The sequence below is a fragment of the Leuresthes tenuis genome, unplaced genomic scaffold (genome assembly GCF_036924035.1).
Source record: "Leuresthes tenuis unplaced genomic scaffold, fLeuTen1.0.hap1 SCAF_21, whole genome shotgun sequence".
Classification (NCBI taxonomy): Eukaryota; Metazoa; Chordata; class Actinopteri; order Atheriniformes; family Atherinopsidae; genus Leuresthes; species Leuresthes tenuis.
In genome coordinates this window covers 3,972,245-3,999,055 of record NW_027325375.1, presented here as the reverse complement: position 1 = coordinate 3,999,055, position 26,811 = coordinate 3,972,245, and the positions used below count along the sequence as shown (strand labels likewise).

The window sequence follows — 26,811 nt, the reverse complement described above, 5'->3', positions numbered from 1 at the left end:
GCTCAGTGAAGTTGTAATTCCCAATCTGGCCTGTGAGATGTTGGTTACATTTCTTAGAATACCTTTTATTACCAAGTGGAACCACTGTGTAAGACATTTCAACAATTTGAAGTAATTGGATATTATTTTGTTTATCTAATGATCTATTTAATTATTTATTTAATTTGTGCCTATTCATTTATTCATTAATTCATTTATTAACTTGTTTGATTATTCATTTGTATATTAACTTATGGAAATTAGAAAAGATATACCACTTTTCCAAAATAGTTTCATTTAAAGATGGCCATTTAACCAGTTTCAGAAAATATTTTGAGATAGTCAACACATATTCAGAAGGTTCAATCTGGGGTAAAATGTATTTGGTATTATATTCAAACATCTCCAAGCTTCAGAGGCATCATTCCGTGTCTAAATACCAGAAAGATTACGGAGCAAGTAAACTAATTGGAAACAAGATAACAACTTTAAATTATGATCCTGCAAATGGTGTGAGAACGAAAGGTGGAAGGTAGAGAAAGAAAGACACTTACAAAGACAGATGGCAAAGACGGACAAAAGGTATGATTGGGACTATAATAAAAAGCACATGCAGGAAATTGTTGAAGAGAGTGCTGCACTTGAAATAAACTCTCCAACCCAGTCACTGAATGAAGCACTAAATGTAAAACAGCACAGACTAACAGATATCCCCTCCATATTATTCCTCTGTGTGGAACTCAGCTCCCAGTGCTGAGATTAAACAAATGAGTGAATCTGTGTGTGTTGTATTTTTTTCTTTTTTTTTTCCATTTTTCAAGGCATATTGCATTTTCCAGGGCTTGTGATGTGCATACATATACACCCATGTCAACGCTTGCATGCACACATCCACAGCCACTACTCACAAGCCAACGTCTTTTAAGTTTGGTGGGGAAAATCCTGTAACTAAATTAAAAGAGATGGATATGTGCTCAGGGTACTGATAAATAGCTGGGCTGTGAGGCACACTCATTTGTAAACAGTTAGTTTCCCTCTCTGTCTACTCTTCTAATGCATACATTATAGGAGAGCTCCATTCAAATGAGCAGTTATGAAAGCAAAGCATGGGACATGGAACATTAGCAACAAACGCTATACCATCTTACTAAAAACATAGCTTCCCTATTAGGTTTGATTGATGTAAGGCAGGTCATCACCAACAATGGTCCCTCATTTCAGGTTTGGTTAAAACACTAAGTCCATCCTGAGAAGTGGCATTGATGGGAGGATTGGGTATGGGGGAAACAATAGTAATGCATCACTTAACAGTTTAGATAAGAGACTAAAGGATAGAGGGAGGCCAATGTTGATGGCTGGTGTCTCCTTATCAAGCTAACAGAAAAACAGATTTAACTGGTTTGCTCCCTACTACAACTATTTAGCCTGAGGAGCTAATTTGCTATTGTCAGTATCTTTCACTCCTTGGTTTCATTGTACATGTTCAGAGCTACCTCTCCCTTAAGATGGAAGACATGTAGTGTGTAGAGCCACATGATGACATAGGTGCAAGCACGCAAGAGAGAAATTCAAATGATTAAAAAAGTTGCTGGATCTGCACTTGAAGTTAAGAATGTTGTCAAAGTAAAAGTATAGAAAACTGACCATATTTTTGCAATTTGCAATGTGACCGAAACCCACTCTCCACATAAAAGATACAGGGGATATAGTTGTTATCATCAGTGGCTGTTCATGTTTGAAATAGGGAAAGTAGGGATTTACTTTGATGTGTTTAGTTAATGGGGCAATGTATAGGTCAACTGGATAAGATGATACCCCATATACAGACACATTAGTTGATGCGGCCTGAAACCCTTTGCTGCATGTCTTAGCCCACACTCTCTGCCCCTGCTATAATACATAATAGTAGTAGTAGTAACATTATTTTTATTACACAAATCTTTTTAAGGCAAGTATTTTCATTCTGTTGCTGCTTTTTTTAAGGACTGCTCTACAATGGATTTCTTTTCTGCCTTTTCTGAATAAACAGAGTCAGTAATGGAAACTGTTACCAAACGAGGCACGAAGGCTTGGATGTCATGAGGCTCAGGAACAGACAAAGCAAAACTCAAAAGGGTCTGACTGCTACTACTTCTTAATTCCAGTTTGAAGCAACTTTTTTTAAATGGACTGATGACCTAAACTGTTTTACTTTATGTGTGTGTAAATAAATAAATCAATAAATTAATAAATAAATACAAATTCTGAATTTTAAAAAACGGTACTAGGCTGGTCTGCTTACAGTCCAAACCTGTGCCTAACAGAGAATGTGAAGGGTGATTTTGAAACAAAAAAATTCTAACAAATACCTCCGCTTACTGTTGCACACTCTAAGATGTGATTGCAGGAAGAACAGGTCAAAAAAGACTAAAACACTTCACTGCTTGGTATCCTTGACGCCAGAAGACCTTTTATGTGTTGTGAGAAGGAAAGGAAACATTTCAAAGTAGAATAACTTTCCTGTCCAAGTTCAGGAGTAAGAGCACAAACATTCTTCAAAGTGAATGTGGGAATATCTGCACAATTTTTGCATCACTGACACCGTCCATACTCTTTCTGAATTAGAGTTGTAAAACTTGATGTTAATGCAAACGTGGAGTCTTGACACCAAGCAAAATGGATTCTAGTCCACTGGTATGTGGCAATGTAGAAGGGCCCTCATGAATTACTGTAACCATACTCACTGACATGGCCACCTGCTGCGGGACAAATGACCTGTATCTGGATACAGAAAAGTCTGGAGCATGGCCATTACCCGTAGTCTTGCCAACAGAAGTCAGATCTCATTTTTCAAGAAAATGTAGCCTTTCCGAGGTACAATAAAACTATAATGACAAAAGTGGATTTTCAATCAAAAAGACATAGAAGTATTACTACTGTACAAGCAGAATTCTTGAAGTATCAAGCCTCTGCTAAACTTTACTTCAAACTTCCTGTACTGTGATCTCCACTTCACAGCAACCCTTAAACAACCTCCTTTACTCCTTTATGCTCTAATTCCCTTTATACAGCAGCACCAGCTGCAGGCCCTCCAGCTCAGCTGCGCAAATAAATGTAGCCCCTTTTAGTTATTTCAACAAGAGAAATACAGGAATTCAGATGCATTTACCATCATCCAGCTGAGCTTAGACTAAAGCTTGTTCAAATCTGACCTTTTTTGTCTCGAGGCAAAGTTGATTTTGCTCACAATAGTGGATGAATGTTAAGGTCACCTCTTCTATTTCACCATTACTTTTATCTTTCATCAGTATGCCAGCAACTGGGCAACTTTTGGCTATAGAGCAGCAGTTTGCAGCTCGGTTGTCAGCTGTGTGAGACAGCATGCTATGTGAATACTCTCTAGACATAAACAAAGTTTGGTGAAATGTTTTTTCCAGTACCGATTAGTGAATAAATAAAAAGCTGAGCAAGAAGTTGATCAAAGTACAAAAACAGTCTAATGATGCTTTGTGACTTGAGATCTTGTCATGTATAACTTAGGGTTCATTTACTTTGGAAAATACTTGATTATGGATGACAAGGTTGAAAATCTTAAGACTGCCAGAAAATCTTTGTACTGCAGTAAACCACAAATTGTTGATACCCAGTTCAAGCTCAGCTGTACATACAACTGACAGCTAGACATATTCTTCGAATTTTAATTTTTCAAATTATATAAAATACGAACTCAGTACTGATAAGAAATAGAATCGGTTAACAATAGCAGAGAATAATTACTTACAACTCTCTATCTCAAGTGTGCAGTTTTGCTCATCTAATGGATATCGTCTCAAGTCCATCATGCAGGCAGCTGTAGTAGTGATCCTGAAAACAAAGCATGACATAAGCATATGTTCAATGCATCACAACTGTCACAGGGGCAAAAAGTCTAGATACAATGGTATATAGCACAATAACATGACACAGATGTCTGGTGATCTGAATAAATTCCACTATTTAGCTGCAGTAGTGAAGTAGTTGTGCACATTGAAAACTTTCAGATGCATGAAATCCATTTTCAAGCTCAGAAACACATCAAACTCTTGAAACAGATGGGCATCTCCTGACTGAAAGCTTCTGATCCTTGTCACGATTCTCTAATTTGATAAGTGCAGACCCACCTGATCACAGTAGTTGTTTGCCTGACAGCGACATGACAAGAATTAGAAGTTTTCAGTCTCAGACAGTGTCAGAGTAGAGCAGGCATTATTTGTATTCCAGAGCATGGTGAACAATGAAGAACAAGAAATTAATTCAAAGGCCTTTTTAAATTTTATTTTCTATCACTTATGTATTTTTTTAATTTATTTTCACTCTTTAACATTGTTTGTTAAATTTAAAAATAAATCATGGTTTGACATAAAACACAACAATTCTTAAACTTGCCCATTCCCCACAAAGTTTCACTAAGTTACAAGGAGGAAGTGACTCCATGGCACCTTGGCTAAGAAAGGTATGGTATAAGAAAGGATTCTTATAACCACGTACCATCCACATGATTTTATGTAACTTTGAAATCTTTGTTTTTGAAAAAAAAAACAGCTTTTGAGCTGTTAGGGTGGTACTGGTGGTGATGGAGGCTCCACAGATGATTACACAGCCACAACTGATCCCTCTGTCCCAGTTTTCCCATTGTTCAGATAATCCCAAGGGTCCTCTGTTTGGTCGCCACCTGAGATGTGAATCAGTTCAGGGATCAAACTCTATGGGACACCAGTGACAGTGGTAGATAAAACTGATAATGTTTGTACACTGCCTGTCATGTTGTTATGGAATATGTGGGATGAAGGGGAACTCACTTTAAGCGGATGGCATTGCTTATATGATATAATTATTCCATATAATTATTTAATGATTCCAGTAATAATTTTATGGTAAAGTGTTAACACAAATCTCTTATATCAGCTAGACAAAATCATCTAAAAGTAATATCTTACTTGTAACCCACATATTTTATCTTACTCGTGCTACAAAGCTTTATTGAACTGTAGGATTTGCAAGGCTTTTTGTGAGTGTAAGTTTGAGCTCAACCACCCACCAGCCCCTCTGTCAGATCTGACTGGTTACTTTGTTAACTTTTCTCTTGAGTGTGTAGAGTTGCATGAATGAACAATAAAAAGAAGACCAAAGTGTTTTTTTCCACTCATAATTAGAATACATCTAGAATTTTAGGTTCTGGAGCCCTGAGGAGTCACTTGAAATAAAAGGAATTACACTGGTACTGGTATAACTCTACAAAGATCTCAAGTCAAATCCAAGTTAGTGCAATATGGTAATCTTTAAATTAATGAAATTACCTATTTTCTGCATCTCAGGACTCCTACTTTAATCACTATGATTTTTAGAAACATTTATTGATTGTCATACAATTAGATACCAAATAGTTTGGATCGAATAGGCCTCACACATTCTCTATATTTTTCATCCCAATACTGTTTATAAACAAAATATCCCAGAGTTAAAATTCAGATAATAAGTTTCAGTTAGAAAAATAAATCATTCTATCCATGTAGTGGGCTGAAATGGGGCCCGGGCTTTCATCTCTAACTATTGAGGTTCCACATATCAACTCTATCTGACTTTAGAGGGTACAGTGAGGAAAAAAATATCAAAGGGGGTAGATTATTATCTATATTTCAACTGGGATGACCTAAAGGGAGATTGCAGACAGATACAAGAGCTCTGAGGCAAAAAGAGACAGAAGTGCAGAAAGCTGACCCCTGAGGTTCATATTTTTTATACTTTCCCAGTAGCACATTCAATTCTAATGTAAGAAAAAGTCATATATTCAGTACTCAGTGATGACAAGCAATCCGATCTGTTTTTTTTTTTTTAAACTTATATTCATATCTATTTGTATTTTTATTCCATGTCTTTTGGGGCACAATTGAATTAATGCATATGTTGTTATTAACCTAACCATCTGTTTTAATGGGAATTAACTAGAACAAATTGTACAAACATAGTTAGATAAAGTTGGGTTTTCCACCACCACCGCAGGGGAAGAGAGTGAGAATTCTATTCTTGGTAGTCTTGGTGGGATGTTTAAACTAACAACTTTGACATAAAAAAGTCATTGTAGAGCTGAAATACATTTTTTCTAAAAATTCATGGTCCTGTTTATGGCACCATATTGACATTTCAAAGACTGTTGCTCTCACAACCATATAATTCAACAACGTTATTATCTGCATGATAATTAATAAATAAAATAGATACATAGATCGATAGATCTTGTAATATTTTGTATGCTGCAAAGTATAGCCTTTAGCCTTCACATCACCATCAAAACAAAAGCAGAGGGATGGGTAGTAAAGGACCATAACAGCCAGACATGAGTCAATCGTTCAGACTACATTGCCCATCAGACTTTGAACATAAGGAGGAGGCTGTGAGTAACAGCATTCTTTCCTTTGCTGTGGTCTTGAGTGAAAGCGCCCACTGAGAGAGTTGCCACAGAGAAGCACAACATCATGACTTATCGTCTAGAGACACCTGACAACACTGATAAATTTGTGTCAGAGGAGAGGCTCATCTTGGTTCCAATCCTCTGGAGCAGATTGAAGATATAATCACACTTGTGAGTCTGTACCTCTTTCTTTTTCTTCTTGCCTTGAATATTCAGACTGAACAATATAAATGCAGCTGCAAGCAGAACAACAACCAAGAATACATTGCGTGACTCTTTTGTCAGTAAAGGTTTAAAAATGACTTTTTAAAACCTCACAGTCACAAATCTCTAATGGCCAATTGGAAAAATCCCATCATTAAGCAACCAAGAGAATTAAGCAAGCAGGCTCATCATATGCAACAAATGGTGGACAAGCGGGAGGACATCTACCCTCTTGAAAAGTGCTCTTGGGGTAATTTTGGGGTAAACCAAAATCAAATAACACACAAGAAACCAAAAAAAGAGATTTGTTTAAATGTGAACTTGTTATGAAGCTGAACCTGAAAATAGTTGTGTCCATAATTTTGTGAAAATTCCAAATGGAAATTATGAATTTGTAAATACCTCATGTATCATTTTGTGTTGCAGTTGAGCTGGAGAAGCCTCTGACTGAACACATAGTTAATAGTTCCATCATCGCGCTGTATAGAGGACATGTAATGTTGTCACTTCTATATTTCACATACTGTAGCTGTGACATTAGCAGCATTGATCCTTGTTAGTTTCCTCCCCAAAGAACATACACAGGCCTGAGCTCATTGTTTCCAAAAAGACAATTAATGTCCAGAAAATACAATGGAATATTAGCTAATTAACCAAACAGCTGGATTTTTGCAATTTTGGACCTCCAGTTACAGTTGTATTTCATGTGTTACACGTAAAACCAAAAGACTGCAATATGATGAATAAAAAGTCACTGTCAATCAGTGACAGAATAATGAAATCATAAGGAGCTTGGGCGTTGAAGTAGACACACACTGCTGCTTTATCAGTAACTGATTGGTGTCAGGCAGCAGAGCACCAAATACCTATAAGCATTTTTCAACGTACAAGGCTAACAGTTTAAATATGTAGTTTAAACCAACCATAACTGATATGTAGCAATTTACAGAAACATCTACAAGAGTGTCTTGCAACAGAGTTGATGATGGAATAACACATAGGGGCTGCTCCCAAGACTGTGATGTTGAATGACTCTCATTGTTATCCTTTAGTTTAATTTTCTAATTACATTTTTATTCATGTATTCATTCATTTATTTACTTAATATACACCACAAAGTACTTGAGTAGGTTTAGGAAAAACATCAAAGTTTGAGTTGAAGCCTTTTGAAAATGTTGAACACCTGTTATAAAGTACTCATACCTTAGCTGAAGTTCAATCCAGTCTCCAGGAAAATATGTTGTCATTTTACATCAACCACAATTACATACAATGTTTGCATACCTTATGCCCATCATTCTTTGTATTTGTAAAGTATTTGTCAGCTGTTTATTCACAAGGGTTAATAAAATAAGCTATTTTATATGTTCTTTTTGCAAAAAAACTCCTACTGTTATATGTTATGTGACTGAATTAGCTGGTTTTTTTTTTCAAATTTACATTTGAGAGATGTAAACTGTAACTTCTAATCAGTATGAAATACATCAAAATGCTGTTGTTAATCTAACCTAAAAGTACAGCTCTTCCCTACAGGGAATTTTAAAAGACATTTTTATTATTTACATTTTTTTCAGCCAATGTTACTGTTGGCATGTAGTTTTGTAAAAATCAAAATGAGGAAGCAGAGAAAACGAGACCACAAGAATAACATGTTGTAAACAGAACAATATTCTGGTACAGGGGATGTTGGGTGGAAAAATGAAAGCGGTATCGCAATATGCCTTTTAATACAAGCGGAGAAGTTCAAAGGGAAGAGTTCCTACATTAACATGCTGTTTCAAATTACACACCAAAGGGATCTCCGACCCCTCCGACAGAGTGTGAGGGGGAGGCTGTTTGAGCCTAAGAGGTTTAGATAAATTCTCCTTTTCTTTCTATCTTGTCCCCTGTCTTTGTCAGCATTTATTTTTCTCTGATGGATTTTCTTGCTGCTGGTGATGAGGCTTTGTGGCTTCAGGTGTTTAACCAAGGAACAAATTGCTGGTTACTTTCTGATCTCTATGTCAAGATGGAGTCAGCAGAATAGAGCAACAAGCGCCTCTCTGGGTACAGTTTGTTAAAGTCTGTGTTGGGAAAGGTAAAGTTTATGCTCTTTTGTGTGGATTATTGTCTGTGTTTGTTATAGTGCTGGCACTCTTTTGGATGACTGTTTCAAATTGCTTGATTCTGTTAGCAGCTGTCTGGCTTTTCCTTTATCCGTTTTTCCACTTGTCCCATCCGTTAAACAATGCACAGTCACATTCCTCTCTCAATCTTATCATTATCTTTGGTTGCTTGGTTACGAGCTGAAAACACTGCCAATCACACCAACAGAGCCCCATATGTTGCATCACCTGCAGTGACCCTCCATATTTACCATATTTTTCTCAAAGATTCTATCTCTTGATGAATCAAGCATGTGAAGTCAAATCAATCAATTTAGTGCATTTTCCACTGTATATATTTTTTGAGATGGATCTGAAGACTTCTCTTCCCTTTGTATTTCCATTTAGACACACGCTATGTGCTGAGCACCAGAGATGCATCATTTGATATTTAAGATAATGACAGCATTCAGAGTGCAGTCATCCCCCACAGCCAGCTGCTTCCCACCCACAGCCTGCCATGAAAACATAGGGGAGTAGAATCATAAAGAAAATATTGCTTTTTGACATTTACTGAAAATGATTACTCAATCACTGATGAATGAAAATTTGGCACCTTTATCATCAATAAAGCTGTGCATTTTGCAGTCTTGCAGCTGACTCCCTTCAATGATAATGTTTAATGACAAACAGTCAGCTGAGTTCAACGAAAGGATTATAAAAATAGCGTGTTCTTTTGAAGATCAGTTTAAGTGTATCAAGTTATGAAGAAAAAAAATTGTTTGGCATGTAACCATATATGCAAATCATGTACCACTAGGTTGTTTTTGTCTTGTATCCACCGTAAGAAATCTTTAGGGTGAGTTGGCAGTTTCACGCACACAGAATATGTACGTGTGAAGATGTATCAATTATTTGAGTGTCCGTGCGTGACTTTCCCTGTTTTCTTCATCAATGGATGATGCTTCCAACTAAATTTCCAACAAAAGCTTTACTGATAAAATTCACCTGTCTAAAAATACAACTTGATGATACTTTACAAGTCTAAGATAGTGAGGTAGATCTATTCTTACTGTGCCCACTTTGTAAATTCACCTTTTGTTGACCTTCTCTTCTTCTCCATAATGAATCTTTCAGATTTTGTTCAACCTTTGCACTAAATGAAAATATGAACTTGTTCTCCTTATCATTCCTCTTTTCAGTTTTCTTGCAGATCTCGTGCAATTTCAATGAAATTTCGATACAAAAACATTTCTCAAAATTCCCTTTCCAATACTAACCTATTCTAGTTTCGATGCCATCGAAAACAGATGTCATTCTGACGTAGCGTGTAGCATATCTGTGAGGTTTAGAGTGGTTAGCAATAAAGTCATCTGCTTTATAGTGTCAAATGCAGAACTTGAAGTTTTTAATTTGCCAAAATAAAAACTAATGCAATAACTTGAAAGTTGAACGTAAACATTGGTTTGTTGAATTGTTGAAAGTACATTAAGTTTAGAAATGTTCAAAACCATCTGGAGTGCTGTGAATATGAATCATATATCCAGGACATATATCCAGCAGAAAGTATAGCAGGGTAGCAGAGTTTTCAGCTGTCAGGTTCGTCTCCTATGGAACTTAGTCCCAGTTTGGGTTTAGAGACACCCACTTTGCTTTTAAGATTAGGCAACAACCTTTCCTTTTTGAAAAACCTCATGTAGGTAGCTAGTGTTGGTTCAGGTGATTTTAAAACATATTTTTGTCATGCTGCAGGGGGATCTCCCATGATGCCTCTCTTTTCTTTCTCTGCCACCTCCAGAGCACAACATGATGCTAGAATGAAAGACTGCTCAATGCACTGACTCTGTAATTATTTTCATTTTGTGTGCTCAAATGAACTGAAATATGGAAATAAAATAAGAGACTGATCAAATTGTATCTTATGAGCTGTAGCCTCAAAATACAATTTTCACCTTTATGGCTTCAATGGGGGTCCTTAATTTAGCCATGTTGGAAGACACAAAGTAGACATGATGTATGAATTACCAGCATTCTTTAAGCTTGTTGTTAGGCTAATATTCAACTATGGACACAATCGATCATGTAACAGGTTTGTCTGGACTCAAAGCTGATTATCTCCTTGCTCTTGTTTCATCATTATGAGAATTACCAAAATGTAATTTGAGATAATGAATATACTTCACATATTTATAGTAGATAATGTTATTTATGTATGTTTGATATATAGTAAACCAGACTATATAAACCATTTCTAATAATATCATTACATTATTTTTTTTTTCCATTTATACATCTGTTAGCACTGTTAGCATCTGGAATGAAATAATTGTCAACATAGGGGACAATCAAAATTTCAAGTACTCTAATAAAATGTATTGACATGAAAAACAACAATTGTTATTTGGCTTTCAGGGGACAGTAATGTGCTGGGCATTGTGCTGGACATTGGACAATGTATGTTTTTGATAACTTACAGATCATATGACCCAATTTAGGATTTGTAAAAATGTGGTCATCTATTGAGTGTCAAGGGTGATAAATTCCTTCTCCCAGTTTGAGTCTAATCCAAATTCAGTAATATTTGCTATTGCCATGAGTCATAAATTCTGCAGTGCACAGGAAATATTCAAACCTCCTTTCCAAATTAGTGTTGGGCATTTTTTTTGCATATCGAATTCAGTGGATTTGTTGATTATGTAGGTTATCCGCTATGACGTAAATGACCTGACACTAGAAATATTTCTGCTCATCCGGTTCTATTTCAGTCAAATTTGACCCTCACAGTCTGCTGCCTTGAACTTTCTTCTGTCTTTTTCCTCTGCTTTTGAGCTGCTTTTGTGACTCTGAAATAAGAGCAATTTTAATTATTGCTGAGGGTCTTTTTGCAAGAAAATTCACAAATCCTTCTTTTTTATAATGATTTTTCTTTAAAACTGAAGGTGCTTGCTGAATGAAAAGAAAACCCTGGCTTTGGGACCTCATCCTGAGTACATAGCTCAAGGATGTTTTTTTCTCTTAATAGTCCCAATCTACCTTTAGTAACAGGTTATGTACTGCAGGTTATATGGTTTCTTGCCACCTATTGTTGCTAGCTTACAGATAAATAAGAAAATATATCTTACCTCTCCTTTATTTCTTTATTTTCTGAAAATACTATTGCAAATCAGCCATGTAACCATTTGCATGGAAATAGCTTGCTTTAAGCATTTAAGCTTGGATTTAAAGCACATCACAGCACAGAAGAAGCACTGGGAAATTTACCAATAATCACCTTAAATGGTGATTACACTTGTCATGTTCTGTCTCAGTACTGTATTTGATAGGACTGATCCTGGAGCATACCACTTGTATTAAAGGAAAAGCACTGAGCCATATTCAGATACGGTCAAACTAATCCACACAAACAATGAGTCTTCCACTCACATCAAAGTTTGTCAGGAGTTCCATACTAAGACTGAAAAATCCTAATAATGATCACAATTTCCTGAACAAAGAGTCCTGAATATTTTTTTTTTTTCTGTGTCTATGTTCTCCCCTGAAATGATAGTTTTTCTTTCTTTCTCGAGCTCAAGATACATGTAAGAAGTATGTAAGAAGGTCATATTTCTGATCTGTGGTCACCGGCCTGACCATTCTGCTTGGTGTCTATTTTTTCTTGCTCTCTTTCTCGCTGTCCCTTCTTCACTCCCTGTTCTGTCACCCCAAACAGACAAGATAGCTATCCACTCTCTCTGAGTCTCTCTCTGCAGGTCTCTTCCTCCTAAAAATTCCAATTTTATTCCAGCTATCTCCAATTGTAGTATAATAGTGCCTGGAGACAGCTTTTTGTTGCACGTTTCTGCTCTATCATTAAATTTCAATTTTAATTTAAATAAGTTTGATTGTTCTTTTTTTATCCATGCATCCATTCATTCATTCATCCATACGTCCTATTCCCATCGCCTCAGTTGCAATATCATGAATATCATGCTGAACACTGTAACGGAGCAGCTATTGTGAAAAAAGACAAAGAAGACAAGAGAGAACAATTGTGGGTTTTTAATAAAGACCCCCCCCCCCCTTATTTATTTCTCTTTGTAATTTCTCTCTCCTGCAGCAGAGGTAATTCACTGCGTTGATGGCCATGTAGGTGTTGTCATTTTAAATAGCTAGTTTTCATTGAGTTTGGGCATCAGAGACCGATTTGCAAAATGAACTGATAAGACATCAGTGAGGTGTGCGAAGTGCATTGTCGTCATGTTAGCTTTGACATATTACAACTTGATCAGTCTCTATAGTATGGCCAAGGTGTTCTGGCATCTGGAAAACAGCTGGAATATATCATTTTAACATAAATATCAAGAACATTTTCAGTCTGAGTAAACTTTTGAAAGATCATTATACAGTGATATCCACTGCCAACAAAGTCTGAATGATAAAAGCCATTTTAATTTCATTTTACAATTTTGCTGTACAATGACCATAACGATGGAATTGAACTGAATTACTGTCAGAGAAAATCAACTATCAAACTTAAAACATTGTTTGCTTTACCTGTTCTTTAGTTGGGCCCATATCCAGGATGATTTAATAAATTCAGTCATCTGGAGTAATATAACAAACTTCAATGATCCAATTTTGCAGTTACAAATACAAACAGGAAAAACAGTATTTAGGAGAAATATTAACAAATAAGACTATCCCTAAGTTCTTCTTTGGGCAAGCATGTGAGAGCATTTGATTGATATGGAGCCACCAAGGTGAGCAACATCAAGGGAATGCTGTCAACTAGCTGAAAAACTGTTAAGTTTATGTTGTTTGCTGAGGCATTGTAGGGAAATATTCACACCAGCATCTCAAACAAATCTGAAACAAATTCCCGAAAAAGTTTTAAATACTTTAATGTGCTGCAGCTGAGCAACAGATTAGCCCGCAATCTGATTTTAGCAAATTGCATCCCTAGTAGAAGTTAATCTATTTTTGTAGACAACTGAAGATTTTACACCTCTACCTACTCTGTAAGAAATGGTTATGTTCAAACAATTCCTCCTAATTAAATTGACTCCCCCCTGAGCTGTCACCTTATCGTGGTGGGGGAGTTTGCGTGCCCCAATGAGTCAGGGAGCTATGTTGCCCGGGGCTTCAAGCCCCTGGTAGGGTCACCCAAGGCAAACAGATCCTAGATGAGGGACCAGACAAAGAACAGCTTAAAAGACTCCCTATGATGAACAAAAAATTTGGACCTTGTGATCCCTTGCCCGGATATGGGACACCGGGGCCTCCCCCCGGAGCCAGGCCCGGGGGTGGGGCCCGGCAGCGGGCGCCTGGTGGCCGGGCCTGTGCCCATGGGGCTCGGTCGGGCGTAGCCCGAAATGATGACGTGGGTCCCGCTTCCGACGGGCTCACCACCCGTAGGAGGGGCCAAGGGGGTCGGGTGCTATGTGAGCTGGGTAGCAGCCAAAGGCGGAGGCCTTGGCGGTCTGATCCTCGGCTACTGAAGCTAGCTCTTGGGACGTGGAATGTCACCTCTCTGTTGGGGAAGGAGCCGGAGCTGGTGCGCGAGGCTGAGCGGTTCCGGCTAGATATAGTCGGACTCACCTCGACGCACGGCTTGGGCTCTGGAACCAGTCCTCTTGAGAGGGGTTGGACTCTCTTCCACTCTGGAGTTGCCCGTGGTGAGAGGCGCAGAGCAGGTGTGGGCATACTTATTGCCCCCCGGCTGTGTGCCAGTACATTGGGGTTTACCCCAGTGAACGAGAGGGTAGCCTCCCTCCGCCTTCGGGTGGGGGGACGAGTCCTGACTGTTGTTTGTGCCTATGCGCCAAACAACAGTTCAGAGTACCCACCCTTTTTGGAGTCTCTGGGGGAGGCACTGGAGAGTGCTTCTACCGAAGACTCCCTCGTTCTGCTCACGTGGGCAATGACAGTGAGACCTGGAGGGGTGTGATTGGGAGGAACGGCCCCCCCGATCTGAATCAGAGTGGTGTTATGTTGTTGGACTTCTGTGCCAGTCATGGACTGTCCATAACGAACACCATGTTCAGGCATAAGGGTTTCCATATGTGCACTTGGCACCAGGACACCCTTGGCCGCAGTTCGATGATCGACTTTGTGGCTGTATCATCGGACTTGCGGCTGTATGTCCTGGACACTCGGGTAAAGACAGGGTCGGAGCTGTCAACTGATCACCACCTGGTGGTGAGTTGGCTCCGCTGGTGGGGGAGGATGCCGATCAGACCTGGCAGGCCCAAACGTATTGTGAGGGTCTGCTGGGAGCGTTTGTCAGAATCCCCCGTCAGAAGGAGCTTTAACTCCCACCTCCGGCAGAGCTTCAACCATATCCCGGGGGAGGTGGGGGACATTGAGTCCGAATGGGCCATGTTCCGTGACTCCATTGCCGAGGCAGCTGATCGGAGTTGTGGCCGTAAGGTGGTCGGTGCCTGTCGTGGCGGCAACCCTCGAACCTGCTGGTGGACACCAGTGGTGAGGGAAGCCGTCAAGCTGAAGAAGGAGTCCTATCGGGCCTTTTTGGCCAGTGGGACCCTGGAAGCAGCTGATAGGTACCGACAGGCCAGACGGGCCGCGGCTTCGGCAGTTGCTGAGGCAAAAACTCGGGCCTGGGAGGAGTTCGGTGAGACCATGGAGAACAATATCCGGAGCCTCGAAGAGATTCTGGTCCACCATCCGGCGTCTCAGGGGGGGGAAGCGGCTCACAGTCAACACTGTTTACAGTGGGGACGGGGCTTTGCTGACCTCAACTAGGGATGTCGTGAGTCGGTGGGGGGAGTACTTCGAGGAACTCCTCAATCCTACCAACACGTGCTCGGAAGAGGCAGAGTCGGAGAGCTCGGAGACGGGGCCTCCCATTTCTGGGGCTGAGGTTGCCGAGGTGGTCAAAAAGCTCCTCGGTGGCAAGGCCCCGGGGGTGGATGAGGTCCTTCCTGAGTTTCTCAAGGCTCTGGATGTTGTAGGGCTGTCTTGGCTGACACGCCTCTGCAGCATCGCGTGGACATCGGGGACAGTGCCTCTGGACTGGCAGATTGGGGTGGTGGTCCCCCTCTTTAAAAAGGGGGAGCGGAGGGTGTGTTCCAACTATAGGGGTATCACACTCCTCAGCCTCCCTGGTAAGGTCTATTCGGGGGTATTGGAGAGGAGGATCCGTCGGATAATCGAGCCTCTGATTCAGGAGATGCAGTGTGGCTTTCGTCCTGGCCGTGGAACAGCGGACCAGCTCTATACCCTCGGCAGGATCCTGGAGGGTGCATGGGAGTTCGCCTAACCAGTCTACATGTGTTTTGTGGACTTGGAGAAAGCGTTCGACCGTGTCCCTCGTGGAGTCCTGTGGGGGGTGCTCCGGGAATATGGAGTGCCAGACCCCTTGATAGGGGCCGTTCGGTCTCTGTATGACCGGTGCCAGAGTTTGGTCCGCATTGCCGGCAGTAAGTCGGATACGTTTCCGGTGAGAGTTGGACTCCGTCAGGGCTGCCCTTTGTCACCGATTCTGTTCCTAACTTTTATGGACAGAATTTCTAGGCGGAGCCAGGGCGTTGAGGGTGTCCGATTTGGCGACCTCAGAATCGGGTCTCTGCTTTTTGCGGATGATGTGGTTCTGTTAGCGTCGTCAGGCCGTGACCTTCAGCTCTCACTGGAGCGATTCGCAGCCGAGTGTGAAGCGGCTGGGATGAGAATCAGCACCTCCAAATCCGAGACTATGGTTCTCAGCCGGAAAAGGGTGGAATGCTCTCTCCGGGTCGGGAATGAGATCCTTCCCCAAGTGGAGGAGTTCAAATATCTCGGGGTCTTGTTCACGAGTGAAGGACGAATGGAGCGGGAGATTGACGGGCGGATCGGTGCGGCGTCTGCAGTGTTGCGGGCTCTGCACCGACCCGTCGTTGTGAAGAGGGAGCTGAGCCAGAAGGCGAAGCTCTCTACTTACTGGTCAATCTACGTTCCCATCCTCACCTATGGTCACGAGTTGTGGGTAGTGACCGAAAGAACAAGATCGCGAATACAAGCGGCCGAAATGGGTTTCCTCCGCAGGGTGTCTGGGCTCTCCCTTAGAGATAGGGTGAGAAGCTCAGTCATCCGGGAGGGGCTCGGAGTTGAACCGCTGCTCCTCCGCATTGAGAGGAGTCAGATGAGGTGGCTCGGGCATCTGGTTAGGATGCCCCCTGGGCGCCTCCCTGGGGAGGTGTTCCGGGCACGTCCCACTGGGAAGAGACCCCGGGGGAGACCCAGGACACGTTGGAGAGACTGTCTCTCGGCTGGCCTGGGAACGCCTCGGGGTCCCCCCGGAAGAGCTGGAGGAAGTGGCCGGGGACAGAGACGTCTGGGTTTCTCTGCTCAAGCTGCTGCCCCCGCGACCCGACCCCCGGATAAGCGGCAGATGATGGATGGATAAATTGACTTATAGGCTGTTTGGTCATACACCTCTATATGGCTCATAATGTCGACCGTAAAGTATCGCCCCTGCAGAAGGAAAATAGGACTCATAAAAGTGTTTCCACACTAAATCAGATGTAGCTCTCAAGTCTTTCATTTAAGAGGCCACAACGTCCTCATAAGGAGGGAGAAGTTGGGATGAAAACTTCGTCTTGTGCTTTCAACCACAGGTCTTTGCTTGTAATGAGGTCAAGACCAATATTCCGTTAATAACATGACAACACTTTATTCTTATTACCTTCTGGTCAGTGCCTAAAACATTTGTTTTTACCATGTGACCGTACCATCATGCATGCTATTTGTAACCTTCACATGCAGTTGCTGTATAGGTGGAATATTCCTTGAATGCAGTTATTGAATTTATCTGCCTGCATGAACAAATGCCACATTGGCACATTTTGAGGAGGAGGTCAGTTTCATAATGCAGACACTTTGCAAAAGAGTTGAGTTCAGTGTTACAGAGGTTCACTTGATGATGTGCACACGTCCCGTAAATGAGGACTGAAGTAGGTCATCAACATTGTAATTTGTGCTCTGGGGCAATACTGCACTTCACATCAGTACTTTTCTTCATCTGGTTCTAATGAGCTAATTACTGACTTTGTCCAATTCAGCAATCGTTGACTCATTGTTATATCAAAGCTGCAGATATTTTTTTCCCTTAATTCCCAGGTTGTTTGTTTGCTATTAAACATAGAAAGCGAGGTGCCAAAGTATGTTGTGTTGTCAGAAATAAAATCTAACCCTTTCTTGTTATCTAGTAAAAGTGTTACTTTAATAGATTTAAATCTCACCTTAGACCATACAATACGGTGCCATCTGGATGCAGCCGGATCATTCTGTTTTTCACGGTGACACCGTGGACAAACGATTTCTTGTCGTTGAGGAAGTAGGTGTCGGGGACCCAGAGCTGGTCAGCCACCCGGTTATCTAAGGTCAAGTTGAGTGGGATCTCAGAGTAGGACAACCGCTTGTCTCGCCAGGCCTGCTGGAAGTACATTGTCAATGTGTAATCCTGTAAGTGCACAGAGTAGGACAAAGGAGGACATAAAAGTGGAGGGAATGAGAACGATAAAGTGGAAGGATGAACCCAGCCGTGAAAGAGGGGAAGACAGACATAAAAAAGAAGGGATGAGAGAAAAGAGAGAAGAGGCGGTTAGTCCACAAAGCAAGCATTTTACACAGCTGCCCTGTTATACTTTACCACTGCAACATCTCAGATTAGATGAGACCAGGCTTCAATATTGGATGAAGTTCACTTTAAAGCAAATGGAACAGTGGGGGTGCGTGCCAAAAAAGGTACAGCACAAAGCAGTGGGGAATTCTCTCTGTTCATACAAACTCGAGGTTAAAACAGACAGAGTGAAGAGTGTGCATGTGTCAGTAAGGGAAGAGAAAGAAGGAGACAGACAGACGGTTATGATCTGGTGACTACAGAGTATGTGTGCATTTGTCAGTTTTGGTCAGTCTTATTTTTCAGTCTTATGTTATATTTTTTTAGCATGTATCTGCTAGGTGATCTGCGAACCATGTGACACACAAACATGCACACAGAGAAGAGGGACAGAGGGAGACCGAGACCAAGTGTTCCAGATGAATAAAAATAACCTCTAAGCAACCTCGGAAATCATTTTTACAAAACATCTCTTTTATGCTCTATTTACTTTGACAGTCTTTCTGGGATTAAGAACTGTTTATGGAAGGGACTCAATGTTGAACATATTCACCCATTTGCTTGTGTTTATTCTTTCCAGAACTAGAATGGTAGACTGTCCACTCTCATCACATCAAGCAGCATATATAGCCTTTGAGGAACTGTAGGTACTACAGTATATGTCAGCTTTACATAGCATAGTCAGACATCAAAGTGTGGTGGACGCATATGCATTTTTTTCTTTTAATCAACATGACTGGAATATTTTTTTTTTTACTCTGGTCATTCATAGGATGAAGAAGCTTGTCCAGTAAGCCTTTGTTGGTGTATCTATTCATTTACACAAAGACCCATGTGTTTTGTTAAGTTAGACCAATGTTTTCTGTTTTTGCAAAAAGAAAAATTATTCAACAAATGATTTTTGCAGCCTCACTACCTTCGGCTCATTTTCAGTGGAGGCTGTTTGAAAGAACGCTGATATGTTTAACTATCAATATTACATTCTCCTGGACCTGAGGATATAAAGAGTGTAGAAATTTGAACCTTGAGTGTCAAAACAATTCCAGATTTAAAAAAATTAAACAAAAAAGATTTGCTTAAGTGTTAAGTAACTTAAGCTTTAGTGACTCTCTACGTCATTTCCGCTTAAAAATCAGAAATACTATTTATGTGATACACACTCACACAGGTGAACACACATACTGTACAAGGTTTCAACATATTTCTAAGAACCTCTACCTATAAAACAATACAAACAAATGAGGACACCAAAACGGTCATGCATCCAGTTCAAGAAATCATTATTCCACTATTGCAACAACACATCATTAGTAGGTTAAAACTAACCTGTCTCACAGCGGTCTGTGAACAGGTGTGATAGACCCACACCCAAAAAAGTTTACTGGTTTACAGGTTTCCTTGACAACCAGAAAAAAAGAGTAGACTGAGCAGACAGTGAATGGTCACTGTTGTCACTCCATTACTGTTCACAGCCTTGACAAGATACCCCACCATGCAACTGTTCCTGCCTACTGCAGCCCACTGCTCTGGATGTGTTCAAATGGGTTAATTCAGGGGCAAAATCTTTTGAAATTAGATTTTTAGTTTTTTTTCTGGTACATAGGATATTACTGATTAACAAGTAAAATGTGCCAGAGAAAGCACAGAGTTTAAGAAATATGGATAGTCCAATAACAGTTCACTCTTTCATTTAATCAACAATATTTGTTATCATTATATGGTTTACTATCTGAAAGCACACATGAGATAGAGTCATTAAGACCTAACATTTAGCCTAATAACAAGACTAAAGAAAACATTTTATAGTTAATTTGGACTAAATTAGCAACTAGCATTATGGCCTGCACCCCTGGGTAAGATGTAAACAGCGATTAATCCAGAAAATTAGGGCATGAGATGATAAACACGCTGGTGCATACTGGCAATTTGGTAACAATTCATTCCTCTGCACTCTGGGCATGATGCATCGTTTAAAATAAAGAAATATAAAAAAAACATCAAACAATACATGAAGCACTGCAAAAAAGGTTTGGTGTTGCAGGTATTCCGTGACTTAGTGTACACTGACTGTGCCTTGTTCTAACATTCCAAATAAACTTACACTAAAAAAAAGAATAGCTTCTCCATTCACATATTTTCCCCTCGTCGGTGTTATGCAACACCTGTGCCTCTTCTTAGCAGCAAATATAGTAGTCAAATATACATCTGCCTAAGACATTTAAATACCTTCCTGTATTAGATTCATTAATCTGAAAACAAACACCCTTAGATGCATAGGCAGCAGGGAGAGACACAAAAATCACTCCGCCTCTCAGTTCCTGATTTACCACATTACATCAGAAGTAAACTAGGGTTTGTACTCGGTCCAAAGTCAGGATGAACATACTCTAACATACTTGTGGTACCAGACTAGCTATCAAAACACAAGCATTGATTAAAATGGACAAAGAAAGTGTGACATAATTCTCTGCAATTCATGAACTGACACCATTTTACTCAGCACACAATCACCTTATTATATCGTACATTTGTATTTGACAGAGTTTGAGTGATTGTCTGTAATAATCTGAGTTATTGCAAACTGTCCCTAAAATTTAAAAATCAGTTTCCTTATCCTTAAGTCATAACACATACCAACTAGATGGGACATTTTAAAGTTTTGTAAGAAATTACATCTTTACACTGAAAATAGTGTCGTATATATAGAATATTTAAGATTATAATTTAAAGGATAGACAGCACCGACTGTGTTAAAGCTAACATTTTGTTGTTACATACAAGGATGCACTTTGTCAGACACATGCACACATGTGAAACCTGTGACACATATGGTAGGTTAATAATTCATGAACAAACAGAAGAAAAATTACACTTGAAAACCCCTGATAGTAAATCTAGGACACACTCAAAAGCCAAGCCAGCAGTCGTATACTCATGTAGCGCAGTGAAGTAAGAAGCCAACCAATCATCCACAAAAAAAATGAAGTTAAATAAACTTGCTGTCTCAGGGAACTTTTTGTCATGACTGGCACATCCACTTCCTGGCAAAGAGGCTGAACATGCATTTTTGAGTATGCCCCTTGGCTATGGATCTGACATCCCACTGCACCTTGGGAACTGGAGGATGGGAAATTGACTGGATGAAGTCAGGAAAATGGGAGCAGCATTCCTCAGTGAAATCCATGGTTGACTTAAATAGGTTTTGTCATGTTGTTTTTGTCTATACCGTATTTGGCTTGGGATGCTGACAACCATTGTTTGGGAGTTTAAGAACTTAGTTTTTTCAAAAGACCTTATTATTATAGTAGCAATAGTAGCAAACTGCACTGTAACTGGACTTGGGATCCAAGGCTAAGGGGTTGTATTGGATTCTTGAATTTTTCATTTCAATATTCTCTTTTTTAATATAAGAAATGAAACACCAGAGCACCCGATTTAGGGACAGTTTGTGCAAAAAACCTAAAAAAAAAACAAATTGGAAGAGAGTGTGGTGAGGCTTGCAACTATGTTAAAAGACTCCCGCAATCACCAAAACAACACTACAGGATCCTACATTAAATATTGTAGAATAGTAGAATAAACCTATAGGCAGAAGTTTGTTATTTAAAAATGAAAGAAAACATTCCCTGACTGCACGTGCTGTCTTCTTAACTCTTCAGTGGTTGGTGGTTATGTAACAGCTCCCACTCTACTCTTTCTGGCACGCTGTGCACTGCAGTATGTGCAGCCGAAGGGATGCTTGTTGCCATGCTGTCCTCTGAAACTATCTTCTCTGCATTCATCAATTCACAACATCAATCAGAAGGCTTTGCTGTGATATATGAAAGTGCCAGAATGCCTCACTACACACAGTATCTCCGCTTGTCATGTCAGAGATGTGGACACTGAGAGTGATATCTGCATTCTGTCTCAGCACTGATACAGCATGGAGGTGCGATAGAATGCCCTATTGATCATAACAATAAGTCTGTCTTCTGCATTTGCAGCCATACATTAGCACTTGTACTGTAAATGTGTTCATTGTGCTTTAGAGATTACAGCCTAGACTTTTTCACTTGACTCTGGCAATTTCACATGCTTCTCAATAACAGCAAGAATTATATAACAAGAGTAGTGAGGCTGTTGTTTTATTATTTTTTTATTTATATTTTTTAAAGAATTTACAGCCCTCTCACTCATAATAAGTATTATTCACAAAAGCCACGAGCGATTCCAGCATTTGCACAATCTTCCCCACCACAGGTCTGCCTTTTGAATTTGTAGAACTCTTAAGGTGGTGTGAAAATGGAGGAATAAATGTGCCATTGTGTAGAAAGAATAGTTTTTTTAAGTGACATGGGGTGTAGTCATTAAACTGAGTGAATGATTTTATTGTTAGCCCTGAGAGCATGTCGTTGCTGGAGTATTTAAAGTTCTTGTTGAAGTCGTGCTTTGCTTTGTGGGGTGCCTGAGCCCTGTGGACGAGTCAGTGTGGCTACTTCAAACCTAAAGATCCTTTAAAATACAGCTCCAGTGTGTCTTTGTCTTTCATCACTGTTCAAAAAGGAGGTTGTACATCACTAGAATAACAATGCAGTGAGGGTGTGCATGCACAAAAATGTTTGGGAGGCTGTCATACCAGCAGTCATAATGAGCAGCAACTCATAAACTATAGAGGAGAGAGACAGAGTGTGGGAGAGAAATGAGAAAAGAGGCAGTGACGCAGGAGTAGAAATGTTGAATTTATCAGAGCAGAATAGGCTATGCTCCTAAGCTACAGGAGGGGACGATACAAAGTGTCATTAGAGCTATCACAGAACCCATTACAACCAATAAGTAATATCCAGTTCCCTTAACACATGCCCCACTGTGTGAATGTGTTTCCTAATGTTGAAGATTTCTTGTTTAATACATTTGTCTTGTAAATCACTCCGAATATTCAGTTGAAGCAACTCATTATGCAAATCGAACTGTTTATAAGCTATGTTAGTAAATCAAGAAACATCTTTTTTAATGTTGCACATTAACCATGTGTTAGCTCAATCAGTACAATGACTGAGGGCAACACTTGTACAGAGGGGGCCTTTTCTAAATGATCTAAAGCAGTGGTTCTCAAATGGGTGGGTGTACTTCTGGGGCTAAAAGAACATACTCCAGGGGTTACATGGGATTTTAAAAAAATGTGTGAGAAATAGAATCCATGAAAAAATCTTTACAAAAAAGTTATTTAATATATGTTTCAACAAAATATAAGTGAACGTTAAGCAAATCAATTTCATAATCCTAAAAGAAAACATTTTCCCCATACAAGAATGGTTTGACCCGACCTGGAACGTGCCACGTGGTGTCACCTGTCAATCACTGCTGCTTTGAAAACCAACAATGGAGTCATGGTCGAAGCGTAGCAGCAATGATGCTGAAAACACGGAGGGACAAGGACCAAAGAAAGCAAAACCAGAGCCGTAAAAATTCCGTCAGTATTCAGAAGAAAATGTTTGATTGGGATTTACGTCCATCAGTTGCACGTCCACCCAAGGCATTGTGTTATTTCTGTAGGGAAGAGATTAGCCAAAAGTAGCATGAAACCGGCACATCTTCAGGGGCATCTCAAGACAAAACATGCATGTCATGTTCACAAGCCAAGTTTTTTTTAGGTGGAAACTGTATTCAGGTCATCTCAAGACACAATGCAGAAAGCCTCCTCGACATCAGCCAGAGCCCCGGAGGCCTCTTATGTGGTGTCTTTGCTCGTAGCAAAAGCCAATAAACCATTAACTATAGCTGGAGACCTGCTCATTCCTTACTTGTTGTGCCGGCGGAGACCATGTTGGACACAAATGCAGCAGAGAAATTAAAGACTGTGCCTTTATCAAATGGCTGCAGAGAAGGTCAAATGGGAACAGGCATTGTCGAGCAAGTTGCATGAAAAGAGAAGACTCTTTCACTCCAGCTGGATGAATGCACAGATGACAGGGGAAATGCACAACTTGTTGCTTTTGTGAGATATGTCGATACTGACTACATTTATGAGCACATACAATTCTGCAGGACACTATTGTTCCAGGACACAGACTTGCTTGAAAAACTGTGCTATTTGGCAGATATATTCAGCAAAATGAACAAACTAAAGATGTCTCTGCAGAGCAACAACACCAGTATTTTAATTCTGTATGACGAGGTTTGTGGCTTCCTGAAGAAAGCAGAGCTGTGGAGAAGGACCTGTGCACCGGGGGATTTCACCTGCTTCCCTCAGGTGGATGATTTTCTCTCTAGTGAGCACGTGGACAGAGCTCTGGTCAAGTTGGTCTGGATTGGAAGGGAAACCTGTTTATCTTGTCTGAAGCAAACAGAAAGAAGCTACCTGTCACTTCTCAGGAAAAACTCTTGGAAGTGTCACATATTTATGTGAAGCCTCCTTCTCTGCAGTGATCAAAACAAAGCAAAGACACAGACTGTGCCTGGAGAAGAGCTTGATCACAGTAGTTGCCTCCCTGCCACCAAGATTCACAAAGATCCTCAGGCCCAAGTTTCTCACTAAAATGTAAATGCAAAAGTGTTCAGTTCAATGCAATAACACAATGTTCAGTGTTACAGTTTGTAACCTTAAGATGTAAGACTTCTTTGTGAAGGCATTTTAAGTTAATATTTTAATTTTTCCTTTTTAGCAAATCTTTTATTTAAATGTAAGTTAATGTTTTTTGTGCACATTTTCTATGCATAGTTATGTTAGTGATTTCAGCGGTCATCGAGCGAGAGGCGGGGTCACCCTGGACAGGTCGCCGGTCCATCTCAGTGAATAAGTTCTAAATAAAGTTAGAAATCAGACACTGATGGCACAATGCTTTGTTTAAACTGCTTTGACCTGGTAGGGGGATACATTACTGAAAACGGGTTGAGAAACACTGATGGTAGATGTTTGATTTGCAGACAGTCCACATTTTTAAAGACACAGTTGGATCTTTTTTAAGGGGCCCCAACATTTAAAGGCACCTGGCGGTAAAAGGACGACTCTTTCCATGTGTCCAGTTTGAAACGTAGGCTGTGAACTCTTTGTCAGCTGCAGAGGTGCATAGGCAGGGAAATTTGTGCTTATATCGTACGCAGTGCTGCATCCTGAGTGGGTTTGTTGCAAAAAGACCTCCATGTATTTGACAGTTACAGAAGAAGATATTTTAAGATAAATATCTTACTCTTTAGCATATATTTTATCTAAAATGAAATCAAGGATTTTTGTGAACATTTTCTGTCCATAGTTATGTTTGTGATTAATTTTTTCTTTATCTGTACTTAAGTTCATAAAATCTGTTTCACAACAGATTTTTGTTATGATCCCAAAAGACTTTAGGTTGATTTATTTATTTATTTTTTTAAACTTTTGTCATTTTTTTATCATTTTATTTCCAAATAGTCTCCGGGTATTTCCTCCCACCATCCAAAAAGATGCATGTAAGGTTAATTGGTGACTGTAAATTGTCCTTAGGAGTGAGTGTGAGCGTGTGTGGTTGTTTGTCTCGTATATCTCTCAATGTGGCCCTGTGATGGACTGGCAACCTGTCCAGGGTGTACCCCGCCTCTCGCCCGAAGACCGCTGGGATAGGCTCCAGCCCCCCCCATGACCCAACTGACGGATTGACGGTATAGAAAATGGATGGATGGATTTCCAAATAGTTCAAGATAAGATTTTTAAGTGTTTCGTGCCTCTGTCACCGCGGTCACTGTTTTCAAAATAATCTTTTGTCAAATGTTTGAAATTTGTGTCAATCATGTACAAAGTTTAATAAGTTTAACAAATCCGACACTGATGACACAATGCTGTGTTTTACATCTCATAAATTTCCATCAGGATCAATAAAGTATTTATCTATCTCTTTTTGTTTTTAACTAAAACGCTTAGAGCTGGTTAGGGGGTACTTGGCTGAAAACATATTTCACAGGGGGTACATTTCTAAAAACAAGGTTTAGAACTACAGATCTAAAGGATCATGGAGGAAATATGAACTATTGCATTGTTGAAAGAAGGACCCAGTTGGGACATAAATATAAATTGAGCAGCTAACTACTCCTGAGGTACACACAACAAATCAGCAACAAAATCACAACCATTCAGATTCAATCAGATTCAAAACCAAGAGAAACACGGTAAAAATCTTCAAAAATGTAAGCAGGATTCAAGGCTAAAGACATTTTAAAAAAGGGCTATAAAGTCTTGCAGTGATGTCAAACAGTACCAGAACACGTCAGTGGTGTCAAAGTTCATTTTAAGATAATTACAACACTGTGACCAAGGAAGTTGAACTCTGTACCCAAACTTCTAAACATCAGAAAAGTTATATACAGTTCAACTCAGTCTCAGTCAAGAATAGCTGCATTGGTTCACAATTAATTGAACAATTGGATCACTTCTTGTTACGCACTATGTTAAATAATGATGGGGTTAGAAATGGGACTGATTAGAAGAAGAGGTGTTACATATACTTTTCTTTTTCTAGTTTATGATGCCAACTCATTTTTTGTACCTTTTTTTCAATTTGGCAAAGTGGCAC

General features: G+C 40.0%; 1 protein-coding gene across 1 annotated transcript in view; it reads right to left on the bottom strand.

The window, feature by feature from the left end:
- LOC140280076 (gamma-aminobutyric acid receptor subunit beta-2-like) overlaps positions 1-26,811 on the bottom strand; it is a 71,093-nt gene that overhangs the window by 20,889 nt on the left and 23,393 nt on the right. Inside the window, exons 4-5 of the mRNA XM_072375340.1 lie at positions 17,910-18,130; positions 3,740-3,822 (exon numbers count right to left, since the gene is read on the bottom strand). Of these exons, the coding sequence (XP_072231441.1) occupies positions 3,740-3,822; positions 17,910-18,130 (304 nt within the window). The remainder of the gene's footprint in view (positions 1-3,739; positions 3,823-17,909; positions 18,131-26,811) is intronic.